A 21,920-nucleotide genomic window follows, 5' to 3' on the forward strand; every position below is an offset into this window, starting at 1 on the left:
ATCAGCTTTCCACCTCTGATAATCATGAATTTAAGGAGAGAAGACGGTGCCTTCACAGCTTCATTTTGCTCTATGTGATTCTTGTGGCCAAAAGGCTTGAGGGGGAGTCCCATCTGGATGGTGCTGAGCCGCAGGTGGAGCCATGCTTGGCCAGCAAGGGGTGATTTTCAGGGAGCTGCAGGCTCCGCATGGGCTGTCTGCAGGCTCCGCATCTCCCTGCTTGCATCAGCTGCTGCAGCAGGGACAAGGGGATGCGATGCAGCACCAGCTCCCCCATCCCTGCATGTCCTGCAGCACGTGAGGAAGCCCCGTGATGCCGTTCCAGGCGAGGCTGATAACGTTTAATGGAGAAAGGAAATGATTTAAACCACAGATTGCACTCTTATTTTAGGAATGCTGGCTGCTGTCATGCAGTGTATTGCAGCCAACAATCACCAAGGACGTCCTAAAGCAGCGAGTGCTGCGCATCAGCAGGATTCCTCACTGTGATCTCTATCACATACGCAGTGCAATGGGCTTTGCTTTTGATCTGATGCTAAAAGGGACAGCTGCAACTTCCTAATAAAGTCATTGCATGTCAGTCTCAAGTAAAAAACACAGAAAGGATTGAATCTTGACATTGGGGTTGTGAATATATACTTGTAAGGAAGGATTTATGAAGCGTACAGTGGCATTACAGATTTAAAGTTGGTATTAGTTTATCACTGAAAAATAATTCTATGTCATGAAGGTGCGCTTTGTTACATTGCTGCATTTTGCCCTTCACCACGTAGGGGAGAAATCTCTGTCATCTCACTGAGAAAGTGAAAACGATGCTTTTCAAAACCCCTATGAGAATCCTTGCTTTGGAAATCCTCAGCCTCTGTAACGAAGAGGATTAAACCAAAGCAGAAACGGAGAAGAGCTACTGCCTACTTTTGACTTATTTAAATATGCACGGAGCTTCCTCCATTTTAATCTCCCTCATCCAAAGATGGCTGTGTGACTAGAGCTGGCAGCCCCTCGGAAACCAGCATCATTTTCGTGTCAGAGAGAGCAGCTGGGCAAGGCTGAGGTGGAGTGGGGACCCCCTTCAGCCAATTAAGCGACCAGGAGCATTCGTAATCCCTAAGTGCTTCCAGCTGAATGCGTTTGGATCAGTTCTCCTTCCTCCGTGCAGCTCCTGATTTCATTCTTCTCTCCTGCGAGCAAATACACCCACGTTCAGCCCTCTGCAAAGATGCTCTGCCGGGCTCGGCTGTGTCTGGGATTAGCAACCACCGGGTTCGGGGGGATCTCCGGCTCTGATGGATGCTGCCTTCTGTGATTGACCGGGGCAGGGGGTGTCCGTGTGTGCCCGAGGAGCATTCCCATCCGACCGGCGGCTTCTCCGTGAGGATTTGGGGACGGTGCTGAGGAGTTTTCCAAAATGCCTGAAGCCAACTATTTATTGTCTGTGTCTTGGGGTTATATTAAGGTGGGTTTAAATCCTCGAGGCTTGTAAGTGACTGGGTTTTGTGCTGTATTGCTTGGATAGAACCTCTATAAGGAAAACATGCTTTTAAATGGTTATTTGTGTGTACTGCAGGGCAGGAGATGTACGTACGTTTGTACTGTGCATGCAGCTGACATGTATGTAATTTTTCCCCCATTTGGGAATTCAGTGGTGCAGGATAACATGATGCAGCAATGAAAAGATGTGGTTGTAAAATTGGGAGGATCGCAGCATGTATCTCTGAGGGAATCAATGCTTGGATCCTGCATTTTACTGCAATGACCCAAGCAGATGTTCAGATTTATGGCATGTTTCTCCTCTGCTATGCTCTTCTATGCAGTTGTCTTTTACTGGCATAATACAAAATGGAGCAAACTTAGGAAACGCAGAACAAAAGAAGGTTATAGGATGTGGGATTTAAAAGCAGTGCAAGAATCTGATCGTTCAGAGAGATTACCTGAAACGTTATCTGCTCATTTCTTGCAGTAAAAACTAGTATGTTTGTGTGGAGGAAATGAATTTTGCAGTTTAGTGTACTGAAAGGAAATCTCTCCTCATGATGCTGCTGAGCAGTATCTAAATGAAACCATATGCAGCTGTCTCCATTCCAGATACCTCCAGGATTTTGTTTTTAACATCTCATTTGTGAACTCGCTTCTGATAAAGCTGTGTTAATTGGGAAAAGCATCCAGAAAAAGACCATCTTTTGTCTGTGCTCTTTCCCTCCCAGTTCAAGAGGATGCTGAACCGGGAGCTGACACACCTTTCCGAGATGAGCCGCTCCGGTAACCAGGTGTCCGAGTACATTTCCAACACTTTCCTAGGTAAGGAATCACATCCCAAGCTTTCGGGTGACTCAAAGCTCAGGATGAATGGAAGCCTCACAGCCACCAGTCAGCACTTGTGCCCAGTTTGCCTTCAGGGCAGAGCATTAGTTTTGCTTTTTCACTTTCAAAATGGATCAAGGGAGGGGAATAATACAGGGTTTGGATAAGTCTATCCACGGGGGAATGCCTTCTCCAAATGAAAAGAGGTTTCTGCTCAGATTGTATTAAGCTGCTGGTAGCTGCCTTGTGCAGGATTTGGTTTTGTCTTGACCTTAAGTAAAGGACAAAGTCACACAAGCCCAACTGCATCCTCTCATCCTTGCAACTGCTGCCTCATGCAGCTACATCTTCCCCCTTCAGAGATGGGGGTCAGAGAAGCAGGTTCAGCCCTGCCATTTTATCTTCTATGTTACGCTGTGTGTATTTGCTCATTTTGCACTGGAAGTCAGAATAAAGAGTAGGAACAGTATTTTGAATGTCATTAGATTTGTTGGATCTCGTAGGACTAACTGACAGGAGTGAATGCTCTCGGTTTACAAAACAGATTTGTTATAAACCCCTGAATCTTCTGTGTTCTCCAGCAGCTTTAGAATTTGTGACCATTTGTATATAAAATGAAGCTTTGCACTGCACCTAAAGGGGCTGCAGGAAACGTGGAGAGGGGCTTGGGACAAGGGCCTGTAGGGACAGGCCAAGGGGAATGGCTTTAACCTGCCCGAGGGGAGACTGAGATGAGCTCTTAGGCAGAAGCTCTTCTCTGTGAGGGTGCTGAGGCGCTGGCACAGGGTGCCCAGAGAAGCTGTGGCTGCCCCATCCCTGGCAGTGTTCAAGGCCAGGTTGGACACAGGGGCTTGGAGCAAGCTGCTCTAGTGGAAGGGGTCCCTGCCCGTGGCAGGGGTTGGAGCTGGAGGAGCTTTAAGGTCCCTTCAACCCAAACCAGGCTGGGGTTCTATACTGCTGAGTCCAACAGCTTCAAGTGCTGAGTGTATGGGATGCTGGAGCTCGTGGGGACTCGTGCCCTGCGGTTAAGATGTCTCAGAATGCATTCACTGTATGACACACAATTATTCCCATTAAGGGATTTTAAAGTGATTTCAGTAGCCAGTTGGAACTGGAACTACTGCGTGCATTTAGGACACATCACTAATAATCCATGTAAGTCTGGAGCTGCTTTGTGGGAGTCCATTTGCCCAGTCTTTAGCTTCATTGTGACATCCAGAACATGACTTAATGGAGGGAGTAGAAGCAAGGCTGCCTTGCTGCTTCAGCTGAAGAGCCTGGGGCATACACAGCATGCTGGGGAGCGTGACCACCGTTACATTTTGAGACAGCCCTTGCCAATAGGCATGTATCTATGGGACAGGGAGATACCCAGTGTGGCTTGAGACTGTGGACCTAATATAAAACCCATAAACCACACCTACAGTGAATTTAGAGGAGTCTCTATTGCACCAGGGACTAATTAGCTGAAGCCACTGTTGGTGCTAATGGGGCTCTGTTATTCCCTGCACTTGGGCTGGGTCAGGTAACTGCATTTCCCTTTGCAGGTCTTGACAATGGGTCTTATTCATCCCTATTCTGCTTCTTCTCACATAGTCTTGTAACGGTGACGTCCTCCCTGGTTTGTGACAGTTTGAGAGCCACTCAGCCTCTTTGGGCTGTGTTGCCAAGTGGCGCAGGCTCACCAGATTGGGGCAGATTGCAGCTTAATTGCGCATATTAAAGAGAAATGAGTAAAGCTTTTAAAAGGATCTTCAAGCTTTTTTTAGGAAGTCATGCTGTCACACCTTTATAAATAACTTTTTTCTGCCTTTTGATTGAAAATGTAATGCCCAAAATAACAGGAGTCTACGACTGGGGAAGCTGAGCAAGCAATCAAAAAGACACAAGTGAATAGGATTTATCTATTAATTTATCTTCAACCAGTACTAGAGGGGCTAACATAGATATTAAACCCTCCACTTTTATTCAGTGTCTAGACTTTATTAAACGAGCTAAGAAAGGCACCAAGAGCCAAGGCACCAGAGGGGCCAGCCCTGCTGTCAGTTTGGTCAGTGAGAGCAAGGGCTCCAGCTTTAAATCCCTGCGAAGGACAAAGATGAACACTGGTGGTGTTCATAGAATAGAATCCTGGAATGGTTTGGGTTGGAAGGACCTTAAAGCTCCTCCAGCTCCAACCCCTGCCACGGGCAAGGACACCTCCACTAGAGCAGCTTGCTCCAAGCCCCTGTGTCCAACCTGGCCTTGAACACTGCCAGGGATGGGGCAGCCACAGCTTCTCTGGGCACCCTGTGCCAGTGCCTCAGCACCCTCACAGGGAAGAACTTCTGCCTAAGAGCTCATCTCAGTCTCCTCAACCTCTGGCAGGTTAAAGCCATTCCCCTTGGCCTGGCCCTACAGGCCCTTTTTCATTGGCGACACCACATGAATGAGGAAGGTCACAATGGCCTTTCAGCACCTGCCCTTTCCTGAGGGGTGAAGGGTGTTGCTGCTGCCACCACCACCATGGGGACTTGGTTTAACAAACTGGACCTTTCTGTTCAAGAATGTCCATTTTACACTGCCCTGGTGTTAGTCATTGCTAAAGAGATTATATAGAGGAAAGTCCTTCTGTTGTTCAGCAGAAAGACACAAGGGAAACACCCACTGATGTCAGCTCACTGTGGCTGTGAATAATGGCTTCCCTCTTAATTGCAGTGTTGCAGACACACTGGTAGTTCTTACTTGAGAGGTTTTTAATTAAGCCAAGGCAAAGGTAACTAATGCCTCGATGTTTAGTCCTCCAGAGGTCCTCAGAGATGCAAAGGTGCGAACAGATGATAGCATCCTCTCCTAAGAGTTCATGGTTAGCCTGAAAGTAATGAGCCGCTCTATCTCCATTCTAATGCAGCAGATAAATCAGTGGGAAAGGCAGTCAGTAGCATATGTGGATAGATTTATCTGTTCAACACATCTCCACAGCCAAGTCTGTGCCCTACTAGATAGATGCCTACTTAATGTGCATTAATATTGTCATTGTCTCTGAGCCTGACATCAGAAATATGGCCTATACATGTTATTGTTATACATGCTATACATATATATACATTTTATATATAATATATTCATCTATATATGTTATACATGTTATAGATACTCTATACATAAGTAAAGGGCAAGCCTTTAATAAATCAGTGACAACAATTTGTTACTGGGTTGGTGTTTTAAGAGCAGGGGATATGGAGATGAGTTTGGCCCTAATAAGTAACAACAGAATGGATATGAAAATACAATCTGATATCTATTCTTCGTCCTAATCTGTTGAGGAAAAATGTGTTATTTTGAATAGACATTTTATTTTCCTGAAAATAGGAAAGAAAAATTAATTGAGCTCTATCCATAAGCAGAGCCTGGTGCCCTTCAGACATGCAGAGCTGTGTCCTGGACACGTGCCATGTCCCCAAGTGATGCAGCTTGACAATGGCTGTGCTGAAGGCAGCCCAGCAGGGCTCAGTGGGAAGGGTCAGGCTTGCCAAGGGCAAACAGAGGTTATGTGACTGTTTTGCTTTGCTTTTGGTTCAGTTCAGTCCCCAAAATAGAGAAGGCCCCAGCAGAAACATGTGGGCTTGAACTTAGTCAGCAGAGCTAAGGGTTCGTTTTGCGGGGTGTGATGGTGCTCACACTGCAAACAGCATTGACTCATTCCACCTTTCTTGGTTACAGACAAGCAGAATGATGTGGAGATTCCTTCTCCCACCCAGAAAGACAGAGAGAAGAAGAAAAAACAGCAGCTCATGACACAGATCAGTGGAGTGAAAAAATTAATGCATAGTTCAAGCTTAAATAACACCAGCATCTCAAGATTTGGTGTGAAGACAGAAAAGGAAGACCATCTGGCCAAGGTATGACAGTTCTGTGGGAACTGGGAGTTATCTGGAAGCTGGGGATGGACTGGCTGGCTGGACCGTATCCCCTTGTAAAACTGGAATTGGCATCCCTGAAGTGATGTGGCCATTACAAATACTGTAATTAATGGCTCCAGGCCCTAACAACATATTCTGTGTTAGTAAATTCCTTGGAAATATCCCTAAAATAATAATAAAAATATGATGGAAGCTGAGGAGAGCAGTTATCAGACATAGGAAACTATAACAACACCATGTCCAGCAGTCTGGCTGTGGGGCCTTTGTCAGGGCATTTCTTCTTTCAGCCTGGAAATTCACATCACACATAATTCCCCTGCCACACAAATGGCATTTCTTTGCACAAGTGCTTTGGCATCAGCCCTTTCCAGTTCCTCTGTCTTGGTGTGCTTTAAGTCCATGTGTTCATCACTCACCTAATTCCCACAATGAGCATTGAATTTGCATCTCTTTAAACATTTGGAAAATGCTAAAGATGCAGAGCAAGTGCTAAAGGCAGGATTGCCTTGGAAAAATTGTAACCATTCTCTTTTTGTCCTTTCCAAAGGAACTGGAGGATCTGAATAAGTGGGGTCTCAACATCTTCAATGTGGCCAGGTATTCCCACAACCGGCCGCTCACCTGCATTATGTACGCGATATTTCAGGTGGGTGGTTTTCTGATCAAATCTGCTGCTCTTTTACAACACTCTTTGAGCTCCTAATCGCTTCCTGTCTTGTTGCCTTCTACTGTATGAGACCCTCATCTGATACCTGCATCTATCCTTGTACCATTTATTACACAGGAGCGAGATCTACTGAAAACATTCAAGATCTCATCAGACACTTTCGTGACGTACATGATGACACTAGAAGACCACTACCACTCTGATGTGGCTTACCACAACAGCCTCCACGCTGCTGACGTTGCCCAGTCCACACACGTTCTGCTCTCTACCCCAGCACTGGATGTGAGTTTCCCAGTTTGAGCTCAGTGCTTTGTGTTGGGCAGCTGTTTGTTGGCTTTAAAGGTAGGATGGAGGCTTACAAGCACCGCATTGCCTATGTGAATAGAGAAGGGAAAACTCAAGCTGAGTCAGTGGCCAGTAGCACTGAGACTTGCAAGAGGCTGTGTGCTCTCTGCTCTTCCGAGGGCTCAGTTTACTGCCAGGGAAGTCACCAGTGAGAAATTTCAGCAGCAGCTTTACCTGTAATCTCTGTTTCACCTGAAAAGGGCACATGCTGCTTTGTCGACCTTTCTTCTGCCTAAATGTCTTGCCCTCAGAAAACTCATTTAAAAAGCACAAGTTCTTTCTGTACATCAGCCTCCCAAACTGCTGAGATAAAACATGAGGACTTCTCTGATGAATTCCTTTTCTCTTTCCTAGGCTGTCTTCACTGATTTGGAAATCCTCGCTGCAATCTTTGCAGCTGCAATTCATGATGTGGATCACCCCGGGGTCTCCAATCAATTTCTCATTAACACAAGTGAGTTTTGTTTCAGATACAGTCATAACTTCATCCTCAAACTTGGAATCTAATGGAACTGCATTTTCCCTAACAGTGGGGTCACCCATTACGACTTTCTCAAACTATTGTGCAGTAAACTACTCGGACATTATGAAATAAGCAGTAATTACAATGAAATTCCTAACAAAAGAAGCTATTGTAGAACAATTTGCAAAGTGCCCTTGAAGCTTATGAGTATTACTACTTGCTAATGCATAATAATTCTTCCAGGCCTGAGTGCAAATTTTATTGTTAATAAAAGAGAAATAACACTATTGCTATTGACAACAATGAAGCAAAATATTGTGGTTCACATTGTACTCTGCAACAGCCTAAGCATGTATCTTGATTCCAAGAGATGGGTATTGTTCTTTTATGGAAAGTGTGTTCGTAGGATTCATGCTCTCTGTTGTCAGTGATTCTGAAGCCTGTAACTAAGTCAACCAAGTATTATTTTGTTCATTAGAACTGAACAAAGGGCTGTTTATGTTATATACGTATGTGCTCAGATTGGAAAACCGCACGCTGTTGGCCCACATGAGGCCAAAGAAGAAAACTGTTCCCAATTTATTGCATAGAAATCAACATTTCATTACTCAGGACAAGGGTTTGCTGTCTGAAATCACACCTTTCACGGGCAGGACTCACGTATTTGTGTTGCTTTGCTAGATTCTGAGCTCGCCCTGATGTACAACGATGAATCTGTCTTGGAAAACCACCATCTTGCCGTGGGTTTCAAACTGCTTCAAGAGGAGCACTGTGACATCTTCCAGAACCTGACCAAGAAGCAGCGTCAGACACTCAGGAAGATGGTCATTGACATGGTATGAGCTATGCACACATTGCTCCTCTTCTTAAACAAAAGAGTGGCTGCTTTCTATGGTTGCCTGTACTGAGATCCTGTTTTCACTTCTGCAAAGGTGTTGGCCACGGATATGTCCAAGCATATGAGTCTGTTAGCTGATCTGAAGACTATGGTGGAAACCAAGAAAGTGACCAGTTCAGGGGTCCTCCTCCTGGACAACTACACCGACAGAATACAGGTGGGTCAGCCGGGGTGCCTGGATTTTATGTATTTTGTTGGATTAGATCTTAGGCAGAAGCTCTTCCCTGGGAGGGTGCTGAGGCGCTGGCACAGGGTGCCCAGAGAAGCTGTGGCTGCCCCATCCCTGGCAGTGTTCAAGGCCAGGTTGGACACAGGGGCTTGGAGCAAGCTGCTCTAGTGGAAGGTGTCCCTGCCCGTGGCAGGGGTTGGAACTGGAGGAGCTTTAAGGTCCTTTCCAATCCAAACCATTCCTTGATTCTATGAAACCATGCTCTGGTTTTTACCGGGGCTTTTAAATATAGAAGCTACTGACCTAATTTTTCTTCTGTTCTGCACCACAAAGAGGCACAAGATAGTCCCATGTTTTTTAGATAAATGGGGTTATGTTTGAGCACTTACAGCATGGAGCTGCAAACATGCATGTTCTTCTGAAGCTGATCAGCCTTACAAGGCTGAGTTTTTGAGGGCTCCTGAATTTCCTTGCTGCTTATTCCCATTTGTTTCTCCTGTCAAAAAGATTGCCGTAGCATTGTGAATTTAATTTGTAACCCCTTATCTAAAGCAACTCTCACAGTGAGCTGAAGTTAGTGTCCCTGTGTCATCTAATCCTTTATTTGCAGAAATAACGAAGCAGTTATTAAAACTGGAGCAGGGTTTCATAGTTAGTAGGACAAGATATACCCTGCTCTTCTCTCCACTTTTGATGGACAACTTAAGAGCAGGGAAACCTCTCCTTACAGTTATTTAAGACTGCTGATGTTCAAACGGGTCACTCCATTGCTGTCCAGGTCCTTGCAGCCACGGCTTTTGTGTGTGTGTGGAAGGGATATTACTCATTTAATGAAGCAGGAGCATTTAACCACCTGAGAGCATGGAAATAAAGTCGGAATGGTGGGAAGCACCTGCATTCAAAACCAAACCCGTATGATGTAATTCACATGGCTACAACTACACCCTGTGTAAGATGCCTGAAAAACATAGGGCATATTTCACTCCTGAAGTGGGCCATAGCAGTCAGTCTCGTATATGGAGCTGTTGGGATGTTAATACTTTTGGAGGCTGTTGCATAATCAAAGAGCCTTGTGGTTAAATGTTCTGAACTAAGCAAGCAGATACAGCTTGAAACCATCCTCTTTTTTCCATTTGATTTTATGACTTTTCTGATTAATGTAATTGCAGGTTCTCCGAAATATGGTACATTGTGCAGACTTGAGTAATCCCACAAAGTCTCTGGAGCTGTACCGGCAATGGACGGACAGGATCATGGAGGAGTTCTTCCAGCAGGGAGACAAAGAGCGAGAGAGAGGGATGGAAATCAGCCCAATGTGCGACAAACACACAGCGTCAGTGGAAAAATCCCAGGTAATTGGCTGGGAGCTGCCTTTCTGTACTGCCCAGGCTTGTGTTTCTAAAGCACGCACCAAATTCATCTGCTTTCTCTAGCACAATCAGGCAAAGAGCCAGCTGTTCAGAGGGTTGGTTCTGATTGACCCTGACATCCAGCTGTGCCTGAAGCCCATCTAGACCCGCAAGGCTGTTCAGGCTCCTTTATCTACCCCCTTGGCATCAAATCGTTTCCAGTGCCTCTTCATCTTGCGCTGTTTGTGTCCCAGTTTCCAGAGCGAGTTGGTTTCCTTTTGTTCCCCAGGCTGGAAAAAGTGCAGTTCTGATCTCCCCCTCCTGCCTTCAAAGCCCCCAGCCTCCTTAAATAGCACCTCCTAAACCTACTGCCACTGCATCTCATGTTAGGCATTCATAGCAATGCCAGCTGCATTGAACCATAGGGTTAGGAGCTTCTCCCACCCAAGATCCGCTTGAGGACACTGGAAAGGTGTTTATTCAGCCTTGTGCAGAACAGTTGTGCACTGCACAATCTGTCCAGTTAAGTTCGAGGTTGATGGAGCTGCTGTGTGCTAGGTATATCAAAGAAATATATATCAAAGAAATACCTGTTTCTGTCAATATAAACCTCAAAAGGAGCTGGATACGTCTCTTTTTCCGAGATGAACCGGCTCATCCCTCGTTCTGATTCATAGATTAAATGGTTTCAAGGCCAGCTTTTGTCCTGACCCGTGTAGCACAGGCCATAAAATTTCACCCGGTTAGTCTGTAATGAAGCTGGTAATTTGATGTTTGCCTCAACATCTTCCAACCTTTACATAATGGTGTCTTGGTTGTTGTTTCTAAATGACTCCGGCAAGTCATCGTCCAGGGTTTTCAGCTTGAATAAGTAACAAAATTGATGATAATTGTTTCCAAATGTCCTCTTGGGCTAAGCCAAGTGGTTTCAAAATTATTCACTCAACCACATGGTGATTTTGTTGGAAAAATCTGTCTTATTTGTTAACCTAATGAGAAATGAATCCTTCAGCAAGGCTTGGCCGGAAAAGGCCCATGTGCTCCTCATGTGAGCCCCAGTTAATTTCTTGCTTCACATGTGCACTTCATAGAGGTTCAAAATGGCATTTTTGCCATGCAAGAGAGAACAGGAGTTGCACAAAATGGCTACTGTTGAAATCCCAGCTAGTGGCAGAGGGGAAAGGGAGGTGGCATGTCTGTTCTGGGGTGAAATAAGGAACTGGTTAGAATATAGTATGCAAGTATTACAAAGCTCTAGATCAGAGAATCATAGAATGGGTTGGGTTGGAAAGGACCTTAAGATCATCCAGTTCCAACCCCCTGCCATGGGCAGGGACACCTCACACTAGAGCAGTTTGCTCCAAGCCCCTGTGTCCAACCTGGCCTTGAACACTGCCAGGGGTGGGGCATTTACAACTTCTTTGGGCAACCCATTCCAGCACCTCTCCACCCTCATAGTAAAGAACTTCTTACTTGGTCCTAACCTGAACTTCCCGTGTTTAACGCTGAACCCACCACCCCTTGTCCTATCACTACAGTCTTTTATGAAGAGTCCCTCTCCAGCATCCTTGTAGACCCCTTCAGACACTGGAAGCTGCCCTGAGGTCTCCACGCAGCTTCTCTTCTCTAGGCTGAACAGCCCCAACTTTCTCAACCTGCCTTCATATATTACCTCTTCACATCAAAATCTTTAAGATCAGTGCTCAGCCAGTTGGCCAGCTATTCCATGGTTAGGGATGTTTGTTTAAGGAAACAGTGGCCTGGTTCCAAAGGGACTGGTCTCTCACCATGGGTGCTGGGTAGCCCTGCAGCGTTTTGGGTGGTGGTGAAGCCATCAGCTAACCATAGAGAAGGGTTTTCTTTCGTCACTTTAAAAGTGCTCTGGAACATGTGCTGCAGGAAATTTTCATCACCTTTTTGTTTAAGCTGCCTCCCCAGTACGTTACAATTGAATGTTAATGGTTCTATTGACATCCTGTTGTGTCTGAAGGAGGCATGTGCGATTTCCAAAGCAAACATCTGCACGTTGAGCCTGGCCCCTCTGAGAGCCATTTTCCTGCTGCACAGAAATGTTGTCCAGCAGAGCAAGAAGTGACACATTCTGCCAAGACGGAAGAATTTCAATCCTCTTTATGGCCATTGAGTTTTCTCCATCCTGGACGTACGTCCTCTTACTCAGACAATTGAAAAGTGATTTAGCTCAGAGCTTACGCTCCAGCCAGCGGAAGGGCTGACGGGCTCGGCCACAGCCCTCATCGTTTCCACCTCTGGATGTCATTCCATGGGACTCAGGCAGCAGTGCTCTGTGCTCCTTCATGCAGGAGGAGCACTTCTGACCTGCTTTCAGCACTCGTTCCAAACCGAAGTGAAGGGAAAGGAAACCTCTACCAGCTCCACAGAGAACCACGGTGGCTGCCTTGGCAAAGTAGAGTAGCAGTGTTGAAGTGTTTAAAGATGCAGGGCATGAAGCAGCTCAGAATAGGTACAAACCACACACTGTTGTAAAATGCACTGAAAGGTCAACCTTTAGTCCATAAAAACAGTGACATTTGGTGGCTGGCCTTGGGAGCACTGGTGTTTTCACAGCTGCCAGCCACATCCATACACATCTGGGGTAATGGCAGCGTTGCCATAAATACACCAGCCTTGTCCACAGCCACCAGGGGATCCTGTTGGAGACATGGAAACTTCCTTGATGCTTAGGGTAGAGGCAATAACCATCTAAACTGCCCCTCTGCATTAACAGCTGGTGAGAGGCACCCCTCAGTGGCATGGTCTGTCTTCAAAGTGATGGCTTGCCCTGACTTTCCCAGAGCAGGGGTTGAGCCCCTGGTCAGGAGCAGACATCTCCAGGGATATTTAGAATCATGCAGGCAGCCAGGGATGGGATTGGGAGCTCCATCACTGAGTTTCCCCGTGGCTCCTGCCTTTAAACTTTCATCCAGGATTTGATTTTGGACAAGGCATTGACCTGACCCAATGTTGTAGGTGCGGCTTTGGGTGTCAGAGGATAGAATCCCAGCCTGGTTTGGGTTGGAAGGGACCTTAAAGCTCCTCCAGCTCCAGCCCCTGCCATGGGCAGGGACCCCTTTCACTAGAGCAGCTTGCTCCAAGCCCCTGTATCCAACCTGGCCTTGAACACTGCCAGGGATGGGGCAGCCACAGCTTCTCTGGGCACCCTGTGCCAGCGCCTCAGCACCCTCACAGGGAGGAGCTTCTGCCTAAGAGCTGATCTAAGTTTCCTCAACCTCTGGCAGGTTAAAGCCATTCCCCTTGGCCTGTCCCTACATCCCTTGTCCCAAGCCCCTCTCCAGCTTTCCTGCAGCCCCTTCAGGCACTGGAGCTGCTCTCAGGTCTCCCCTTCAGGAGCCTTCTCTTCTCCAGGCTGCCCCAGCCCAGCTCTCTCAGCCTGGCTCCAGAGCAGAGCTGCTCCAGCCCTCGCAGCATCTTCATTATATCTGCAATTAGACTGTGCTGGTTTGGGGACTTGCTCTGGGTGGGGTGGGGTGTTTTGCTTGTAAAATTCATCTGTTAACATCATTTGAACCTTTTAGATCCATCTTGGCCATTCCCTTTCCCTAAGCATGCTTATCGCTGTGTTTCTTAGGTGGGATTCATTGACTACATCGTCCATCCGCTCTGGGAGACGTGGGCTGACCTGGTGCAGCCCGATGCCCAGGACATCCTGGACACGCTGGAGGACAACAGGAACTGGTACCAGAGCATGATACCTCAGAGCCCATCTCCTCCGCTGGAGGAGCGGGGCAGGGACTGCCAGGGCCTGATGGAGAAGTTCCAGTTTGAACTGACGCTGGAGGAGGAGGACTCGGATGGACCGGAGAAGGACGGCGAGAGCATCGGCTACTTCAGCAATACAAAGACACTCAGCGTGGCCGAGCCAGGGGAAGAGGATTCACAGAGGGAGGCCAACATAGAGATTGTGACAGAAGACACATCTCCTGTGGACACATAATGTCCTGCGCCCGTGTGAGTGGATTTCAAACACTTGAGGAGCATGCAGCAGTCTCACGGACTTGCCTGCAGCCTGGGTCTGAGGCCTGTGCCTAACACGGGCTGACAGATCTCCCCAGCTACTTGAGATTGGAGTCAGGGTTAAAGATCGTGTAGTGAATGATTGCTCAGGAAATTAACAGGTGATTGACGTTGTGGTTTGAATCCTTGTCAGCTCCCAGCATCCTGCTGTCCTGGAGCTGGCTCGGGTCGTGACTGAAGAGTAAATGACACACAACTGAGAGATTTTATACTGTTAGCTTTGGAATTTATACCAGTTAGACTGATAGAAACTACTGATTAATAACTCTCCATATAAAAGCTGTCCACCTGACCACCTGTCTGCAGACCTGTGTGCCTTCTTTGTAAACACTTTCATGTCTTTTCAAGAGTCTCTTAACAAAATACACGGAGTTTAGTATCAAAAGTGACACAGAAGTGTTTCAGAATTGACGGATTCCTTTTTGATTCTTCCTGTTACAAGAAGCAGTCTTCCTTTTTTCCATGGCAATACCTGTCACTTTATTGCAGTTCATCACTTTTACAGACTAAACGGAAGGGGAAACCCTCTCTGTTTTGCATTGCTGCACCTTTAATCGTCCTCTCGCTACCCCAGGCGACCCATTTACAGTCACTTCATGCACCACCTCCGTTCGCTTGCTAGGAATAGCAGTGGGTTTTCCTCCGCGGGGTGTTCTTCTCTGTCGGGAGCAGGATAGAGGGTAGGTTGTTGCCGTACCCCTGTAAGCAGTGATGAGGCAGCGCGGCGCGGTGGGACGGGACGCGCCTTCCCCCTCGGCAGCTCCTGGGCTCCGTGGAATTTGCACGCTCGGATCTTTGTGTTTCCTCCCCTCCACGTCTCCTAGGTTTTGGTCCGCCGCCGTCCTCCTGCACTGCCTTGAGCTCTAACACCTCCATTACTGTTTATAACAGTGTATTTATTACGTAATGTACATACTGTAATGTTTTGTAAGTTATTAATTTATATATGAACCGGCATCGCCTCTCGGCGGCGATGTTCAAGGGGTAGAAAACTCGAACAAGAGTTGCCTTCCCCCCCCCCCCCCCCTTCCTTCTAACCTTTTATATTGCATAAAATACACGAACCTGAACATAGCTGAAGAGACAGACGCAACCCAGGGAGGGCATTCGGGTGGCAGCTGCCTGTGGGGGGGTTCATCTTCACAGACCCAGACCCCATGGCAATGAATGGAAACGCTGAAAAAAAACCTGGAGAAAGGAACCCTAGCAAAGAACCCCCCCCCGCAACGGGGCTGGCTTTTAAACGTCCCCTTCCGCCTTCTGAACAACCCAATGTGAATTTCTATGCCACAAAACCCAATGTGAACTGATGTAATAATTGTGCTGTGAAACTTCTTCTGACAAAGCTTGTCCGGCAGTCGTGAGCCGTGTCAAATCTCAGTTTGTAAAATAATGTTTCAAGCTTTTGGTCCAACTTGTGACTAACTAGTTAATGAAAATAGCACAGTTGTGCATGATCAATGGGTTTGTATGTCTGTTGAACACTGCATTGTTCCAGGTGGTTATTTTATTGTCCCCCCCACCCCTCCAAGTTTCACACAATGTATGTTATAGTATTATATATTGTGTTCAGATGCATTCTTAAAAGAGATTTTTATATGAAGTGAATAAACGAAAGCATGACCCTGCCCTGTGGCTGCTGCTTTCTTTAACAGGTCGCTGTGGGCAAGCGGCAGCGGCTGCAACCTGGCTGCTGGCACCGGTAACACCAAACCCTCCCATGGCCAAACCCCGGCAGAGACAAAGGGGAAGAGACGCAGGCAGAGGGCACGGCCACCCTCTCCATGTGGAGACCTTCTCCTTCCTGAGCAGGGCCGTGCCGGTGGCAGCGGCGACAGGAAGGCGGATGCAGACAGGAAGGCGATGGCCGCAGCGCAGCCTGCGCCCGGTGCAGGGCGGCTCCGGGGCTCAGGGATGCTTTCATGTCCCGGCCTGACCCAAAACAACGGGATTTCCAGTCAAAAACATCCTGCTGGTGGTGGGGGGTGGAAATGAGGGGATGGGGGGGGGGACCAGGGACTGCTCTCGGCTGCTCTTGCTGCGGGTGATGCTGGGGAGCTGGCGGTACCTGAAGGAGACCCAGCACTCCCTGGCTCCATAGAAGCTGTGTGGAAGTGCAGATCCCCCATCCCGTACCCATCTTCTCACCCAGCACTTCATGGGGGACACCTTCATGCCAACACCTCTCATCCGGCTGGAAGGGGGCTGCAGCCTCAAGCAGCTGATGGTAACCCTGGGAGTGGGGCTGCAGCCTCCCGGGGTGCTTCTCCCAGCACCTTGGCATGGGTGTAAGGTGCAGACTTCATGATGATGCCGATCCCAAATTGTTCTCCATGAATTCCCCCCCGAGCATCGTTTCCATTCGCCTTTGCTGCAGCCAGCGCTGCGCTCATGGCTCCCGGGGATGTGCAGAGCTGGGACACGGAGTTATTGGAGTGGAAGAGCATTGGCAGCTCCGGGTGGAGAAGGCAGCAAAGAGCTGGAGCTGCAGGTGAACAACCAGCCCCAGGGCAGCAGGGATGGCACTGGGACGTGGGGCGCCCCGGTGTGGGGCTGACACAGCACAGGGTGCCCCGGTCCCCCCCCATCCCTCCACCAGCCTTCTCTTGCTTTCTTTCTTTCCCTTCCAGTGACCTCGTTCTGCCAGGCCGGTTCATCACAAGCGCATGCAAACACTGTGCTCTTGCTCTGGCACCGAAATAACAGCTCCTTTCACTTCTCCTTCTTGCAGCAGCAGAGAAACACCCTGGTGGCAGCAATGCTGTGAAGCTAACTCGAATCCCTCCTGTTTTCCTCCCATTTTGGGGGTGGGAAATCCCAGCTGGGGAGCAGGGCAGCTTACTGGTGCTTTTTGTCCTTTTCTCAGGGAACGAGGACGCCTCTTGGGTCTGCTTTATCATCCTCCCATCCAAAACTGACTGGCCCTGAGGGCCCCACGGGGTTTGCATGGTTTCCTTCATCATCAGAAGCGGCTCCACGTAGAGGCAGCAATGCAGTGTGATGCGTCCTCCTTGCTTGATGCAGCGAGATGATGGGTCCTGCTCCCCTTTCCCAGTGCTCTCCCCGTTCCCAGCAGCTCTGGCTGCACCCAGACGGGTTGGAATGGCCTCGGCTCAGATCCTGGAGGGGAAAACAGGATGAAAAAGAAAACCTGCGGGAAAACAGGGTGCAGAAAGCACGTCCTTCCAGAGAAGGGGTGGCTCCCAGGTACAAGCGAGGTGTGCATCCAGCTGTGCAACCGCTGTGTGCGTCCAGCTGTGCAACTGCAGCATGCAACTGGGGAGTGCACAGGGCTGTGCAGTGCAGGTGTGCAGCAGGGGCAGTGCTGTGTGCAGGGTGGATGGTGCAGGACCCAGCCTCGGGGACGCAGGATAAGGACCCACAAGCTCTCCCCTTCTCGCTGCCAGTGTTAATGATGGATGCCCCCAACACCCCTACTGCAGCAGTGCCCTAAGCGGCCGGGTCCTCAAGGATTTAACGTCCCACTGGGGTTTCAGAGGGAGTTTCCACCAGCCATAACCCCCCATGGCATCAGTGCTGGGATGAGCCGCTGCTCGCTGTGCTGGAGCGGGGCCGGCCCTTCCCAGCTGCACGGGGGACAAGGGTCCCACAGAGCCCCCAGCACTGCCAGGAAACTCCTGCCCCGGAGGTCGGTGTTGTTCATAGAAACCGTGGTGCAAAGAAATGAAAGAACAAACCCGCTCTGCTGGCTTCCCATGGGGCTCTCCTGGCTGGGGGGATGCTTTGCCATGTGCTTTTTAACTCCTGGTCCATAGGAGTGAGGGAGGAGCGCAGGCATTGCAACCTGCCGTCTACTGCAGAGATGCATGCCAGCAGCTGCAAGCGGTGCTGGTCCCTGCCGCAGCTTCTGCTCGTGTTTTGGCCCCACCAAGGCTGGCTCTGTGTCCATCATGCTGGCATGGGGGTGCCCCATGTGCTTGAGCACACCATGATGCACAGTGCTGTTTCCCTCAGTATGCCAGCCAGCAGGATGGAGTGTTTTGTGTTTCCCAAGGTATAATCATAGAACCCCAGCCTGGTTTGGGTTGGAAGGGACCTTAAAGCTCCTCCAGCTCCAACCCCTGCCACGGGCAGGGACCCCTTCCACTAGAGCAGCTTGCTCCAAGCCCCTGTGTCCAACCTGGCCTTGAGCACTGCCAGGGATGGGGCAGCCACAGCTCCCCTGGGCACCCTGTGCCAGCGCCTCAGCACCCTCACAGGGAAGAGCTTCTGCCTAAGAGCTCAGCTCAGTCTCCTCAACCTCTAGCAGGTTAAAGCCATTCCCCTTGGCCTGTCCCTACATCCCTTGTCCCAAGCCCCTCTCCAGCTTTCCTGCAGCCCCTTCAGGCACTGGAGCTGCTCTCAGGTCTCCCCTTCAGGAGCCTTCTCTTCTCCAGGCTGCCCCAGCCCAGCTCTCTCAGCCTGGCTCCAGAGCAGAGCTGCTCCAGCCCTCGCAGCATCTCCATGGCCTCCTCTGGCCTCGCTCCAACAGCTCCACGTCCCTCTTGTGCTGCTGCCCCAGAGCTGGATCAGGGCTGCAGGGGGGGGTCTCCCCAGAGCACAGCAGAGGGGCAGGATCCCCTCCCTGAGCTGCTGCTCACGCTCTGGGGGTGCAGCCCAGCACACAGGGGGGTTCTGGGCTCAAGCACACACTGAAGCCGGGTCATGGGGAGCTTCTCCTCACCCAACACCCCAAGTCCTTCTCCTCAGGGCTGCTCCATCCAGTCTCCCCCAGCCTTTAGCTGTGCTTGGCAGAGGCTGCATTGAGGTTGATAACGCAGCCCTAAGGATTTGCCAGCCAAGGAGGTGTAGGTGCCACTGGTTTAGAGTTCACTTCAAAGTCCTACAGATGAAAAGAGAGACATGAGAATCAGCCGCTGACAGCTTCGGAGTCAAAAACAGGAAGGAGCTGGGGGCTGGCGCCCGAAGCACTGATGTTATCGACGCTGCGGCGCTGGAACCCAGCCCGAGGGCTCACGGCTCCGGTGGCCTCGGTGCGAAGGGGAGGTGGGTCTGGCAGCAGGGAATCCGGCTGGATCCCGGGAAGGACAGGGAATGGGGTACAGCTGATGCAGTTTAAGATGCCTTTAAGTGTTTTAGCTCTTCCAGATGTGATACGGGGTGCCTAAGGGCTCCCTGTCTCTGAGGACTCACAGTCCCCAACAGGACCAACCTAGGGATATCCTCATCCCCACTGCAGGCTGCTCACCACAGAGAGATTGCTGCAATGAAATATATATATATATATGCATATGAACATCTGTATACTGCAGAAGGTATTTTACCTGCAGGAGAGGGTCACTGCTGGCAGCAGGTCCTGCTGTGGGTCCCCCCCTTGTCCCTGTCCCCTGCTGTGCGCGGCTGCAGCACATCTGCACAGCTCCCATCCTGCTCGCTCACGGCGCCGGCACAGCTGCAGAGCTCCATCTGCCGAGGCCCTGCACCATTGCACATCGCAGCGCGCACTGCGGGGCGCTGCACGGCCACACAGCGCGGGTCCGGCACAGCTGGAGCGGGTCACCTTAAACAGCTGGATACATGTCCAGATGCGGTCCGACAGCCAGGGCGGTGCACAGCTGGAGCCAGGTACTGATGGAGGGGCGCATGGCTGGGGTGCCTGTGTAGTTGGAGCAGTTCACAGCTGGACACTGAACACAGCTGGAGGCGGAGCACAGCTGGGTTCTCGCACATCTGGATTCCCACACATCTGGAGGCAGTAACTCCAGGCCTGCTTTGGGTTACCCCCACCCTTGGGGCTCTCTCTACCTTTCCTGCCCCATCACACAGCTATTTGCCAGCACAAGTCCCTCTTCCTTCCCTCTCCTCCAGCCTACTCCTGCATTGCTCCCTGCTGTCCCGCAGGAGCTCACAGCTCCACATCCCCTGTGCTGATGTGCAAATGCAGCTGGTGGGATCCAAACCCAGCTGCCTGACCCAGTGCCCAGCCAGGGCCACACATGTTTGCCTCTCACCTTCTGTCCCTCCCCTCTAAGAAACCCCTTCAGCTCTTAATATATAGGTCTTGCAGAAAACTCTTATTATAAGGGAGAGATAAATGTTTCCTCCCTGGCCATGTGGGCCACGCTGCTGGTGGCTGGAGGACGCAAACACATAAAGGTGTTTATGGATGCTCAGCCAAACGTGACATTGCCACCACATCAAAGGTGGGGAGCCACAAGGCTTGAGGTCACGCACAGCAGCAGCAGTAACGCTGTGTTTGACGCGCATTAGCCTTGACCCAGGCTGGCCACCACCTCTGCACACAAGCACTGCCACCACCCAGCCTGCAGCAGAGCGCTGGGAACACCCTCAGAAGGTGCAGGAGACAACAGGACCGTGACGATTGCAGGGGTTGAAGAACATCTCCTTGGGGCTTTGGAAACTGGTGAGGGCAAAACTTCCCCCCCCTGCCTGCGCAGGGCACCGTGGATCTTTAACAGCACCCCCTGACCCAGGGATACCCGGGCACTGCAGACCCCACGATGGGCATCTCCCTGTGGAGCACCCACAGGAGCTCCCTGACACCAGAGGAGCAGCTCCTCCACCAAACACAGGCTGGGTGGAGAAGACGGGCACGGAGATGCTGCGAGGGCTGGAGCAGCTCTGCTCTGGAGCCAGGCTGAGAGAGCTGGGCTGGGGCAGCCTGGAGAAGAGAAGGCTCCTGAAGGGGAGACCTGAGAGCAGCTCCAGTGCCTGAAGGGGCTGCAGGAAAGCTGGAGAGGGGCTTGGGACAAGGGATGTAGGGCCAGGCCAAGGGGAATGGCTTTAACCTGCCCGAGGGGAGACTGAGATGAGCTCTTAGGCAGAAGCTCTTCCCTGTGAGGGTGCTGAGGCGCTGGCACAGGGTGCCCAGAGAAGCTGTGGCTGCCCCATCCCTGGCAGTGCTCAAGGCCAGGTTGGACACAGGGGCTTGGAGCAAGCTGCTCCAGTGGAAGGTGTCCCTGCCTGTGGCAGGGGTTGGAGCTGGAGGAGCTTTCAGGTCCCTTCCAACCCAAACCATTCCTTAGTTCTCTGAGAATCCACGTAAACCCTTGCAGCATCCCCAGAGCACACCCTCAGGGCTGGGGGAGCAGACGTTGGGGGGTTTTGCAGCAGAACGGTGGTAAGAACAGTTTCACCATTAAAACACCACAGTTTTTATTATTTTCCTTATTCTCAGCTGAGTTATTTGGGCTGAAACCTCCACCTCACCCCCAAAAACCTGCCTGAGGTGGGAGCTGCCTGGAGCAGGAGCACTCAGTGCATCTCAGGCTCCCTTCAGTGTGGTTTGCTGTGGATCACCAGTAATCCCAGCCTCATTCTTTGACATCTTTCCCCTTGCTCATTAATACCCTCCTTAAGATAATGCTTAAACTATGGGGAAGAAGGGAACAACACAGGAGCTTGGAGCTGTTTTAATGTCTCTCATGTCTAAGGAGGGAGCGGTGTCCAAAACAGAAGGAGCTTCTTTGCAATGCCCACAGCTGGCACTGGTTTGCACACTTCATCTTCCATTTGAAAGCTGATGCTGCTCCCCCCCTCCCCATGTGCTGCTGAGCTCCTTCCCACCCTCAGGGTGCAGCGGTTCAAATCAATCGATGTCTCTTTGGGTGGAACTGGATGAAATGGCACTTCTGGGGCTTCCCCGTCAATGCCCAAAGGCTGGAGTTGGGGTCCCCCTTCCCTGTGCCTGATGGGGATGCTGGATGCCGTGTGGGGCTGCTGGGGGCCGGGGCACAGAGCTGACCCCTGACCCGTGCCAGGGGGCACATGGACAGGGCTGTTCCCGTTCTG

The 21,920-nt window shown here is 50.2% G+C and overlaps 1 protein-coding gene across 5 annotated transcripts in view; it reads left to right on the forward strand.

Moving 5' to 3' along the window:
- PDE4B (phosphodiesterase 4B) overlaps window positions 1–15,775 on the forward strand; it is a 223,590-nt gene extending 207,815 nt beyond the window's left edge. For 4 of the 5 annotated variants that reach the window (XM_062624426.1, XM_062624427.1, XM_062624428.1 and 1 more), the window contains 9 exons: window positions 2,205–2,298; window positions 6,004–6,182; window positions 6,751–6,849; window positions 6,988–7,152; window positions 7,570–7,669; window positions 8,360–8,514; window positions 8,611–8,733; window positions 9,915–10,097; window positions 13,702–15,775. In XM_062624426.1, the coding sequence (XP_062480410.1) occupies window positions 2,205–2,298; window positions 6,004–6,182; window positions 6,751–6,849; window positions 6,988–7,152; window positions 7,570–7,669; window positions 8,360–8,514; window positions 8,611–8,733; window positions 9,915–10,097; window positions 13,702–14,067 (1,464 nt within the window). In that variant the 3' untranslated portion in view covers window positions 14,068–15,775. Of the gene's footprint in view, window positions 1–781; window positions 1,457–2,204; window positions 2,299–6,003; window positions 6,183–6,750; window positions 6,850–6,987; window positions 7,153–7,569; window positions 7,670–8,359; window positions 8,515–8,610; window positions 8,734–9,914; window positions 10,098–13,701 lie in introns of those variants that run through there. The other variant, XM_062624430.1, reaches the window with a different exon arrangement.
- Window positions 15,776–21,920: the final 6,145 nt, after the last annotated feature.

The sequence above is a fragment of the Pezoporus occidentalis genome, unplaced genomic scaffold (assembly GCF_034315485.1).
Source record: "Pezoporus occidentalis ecotype Australia unplaced genomic scaffold, CSIRO_AGI_Poc_V1 ctg267, whole genome shotgun sequence".
NCBI lineage: Eukaryota > Metazoa > Chordata > Aves > Psittaciformes > Psittacidae > Pezoporus > Pezoporus occidentalis.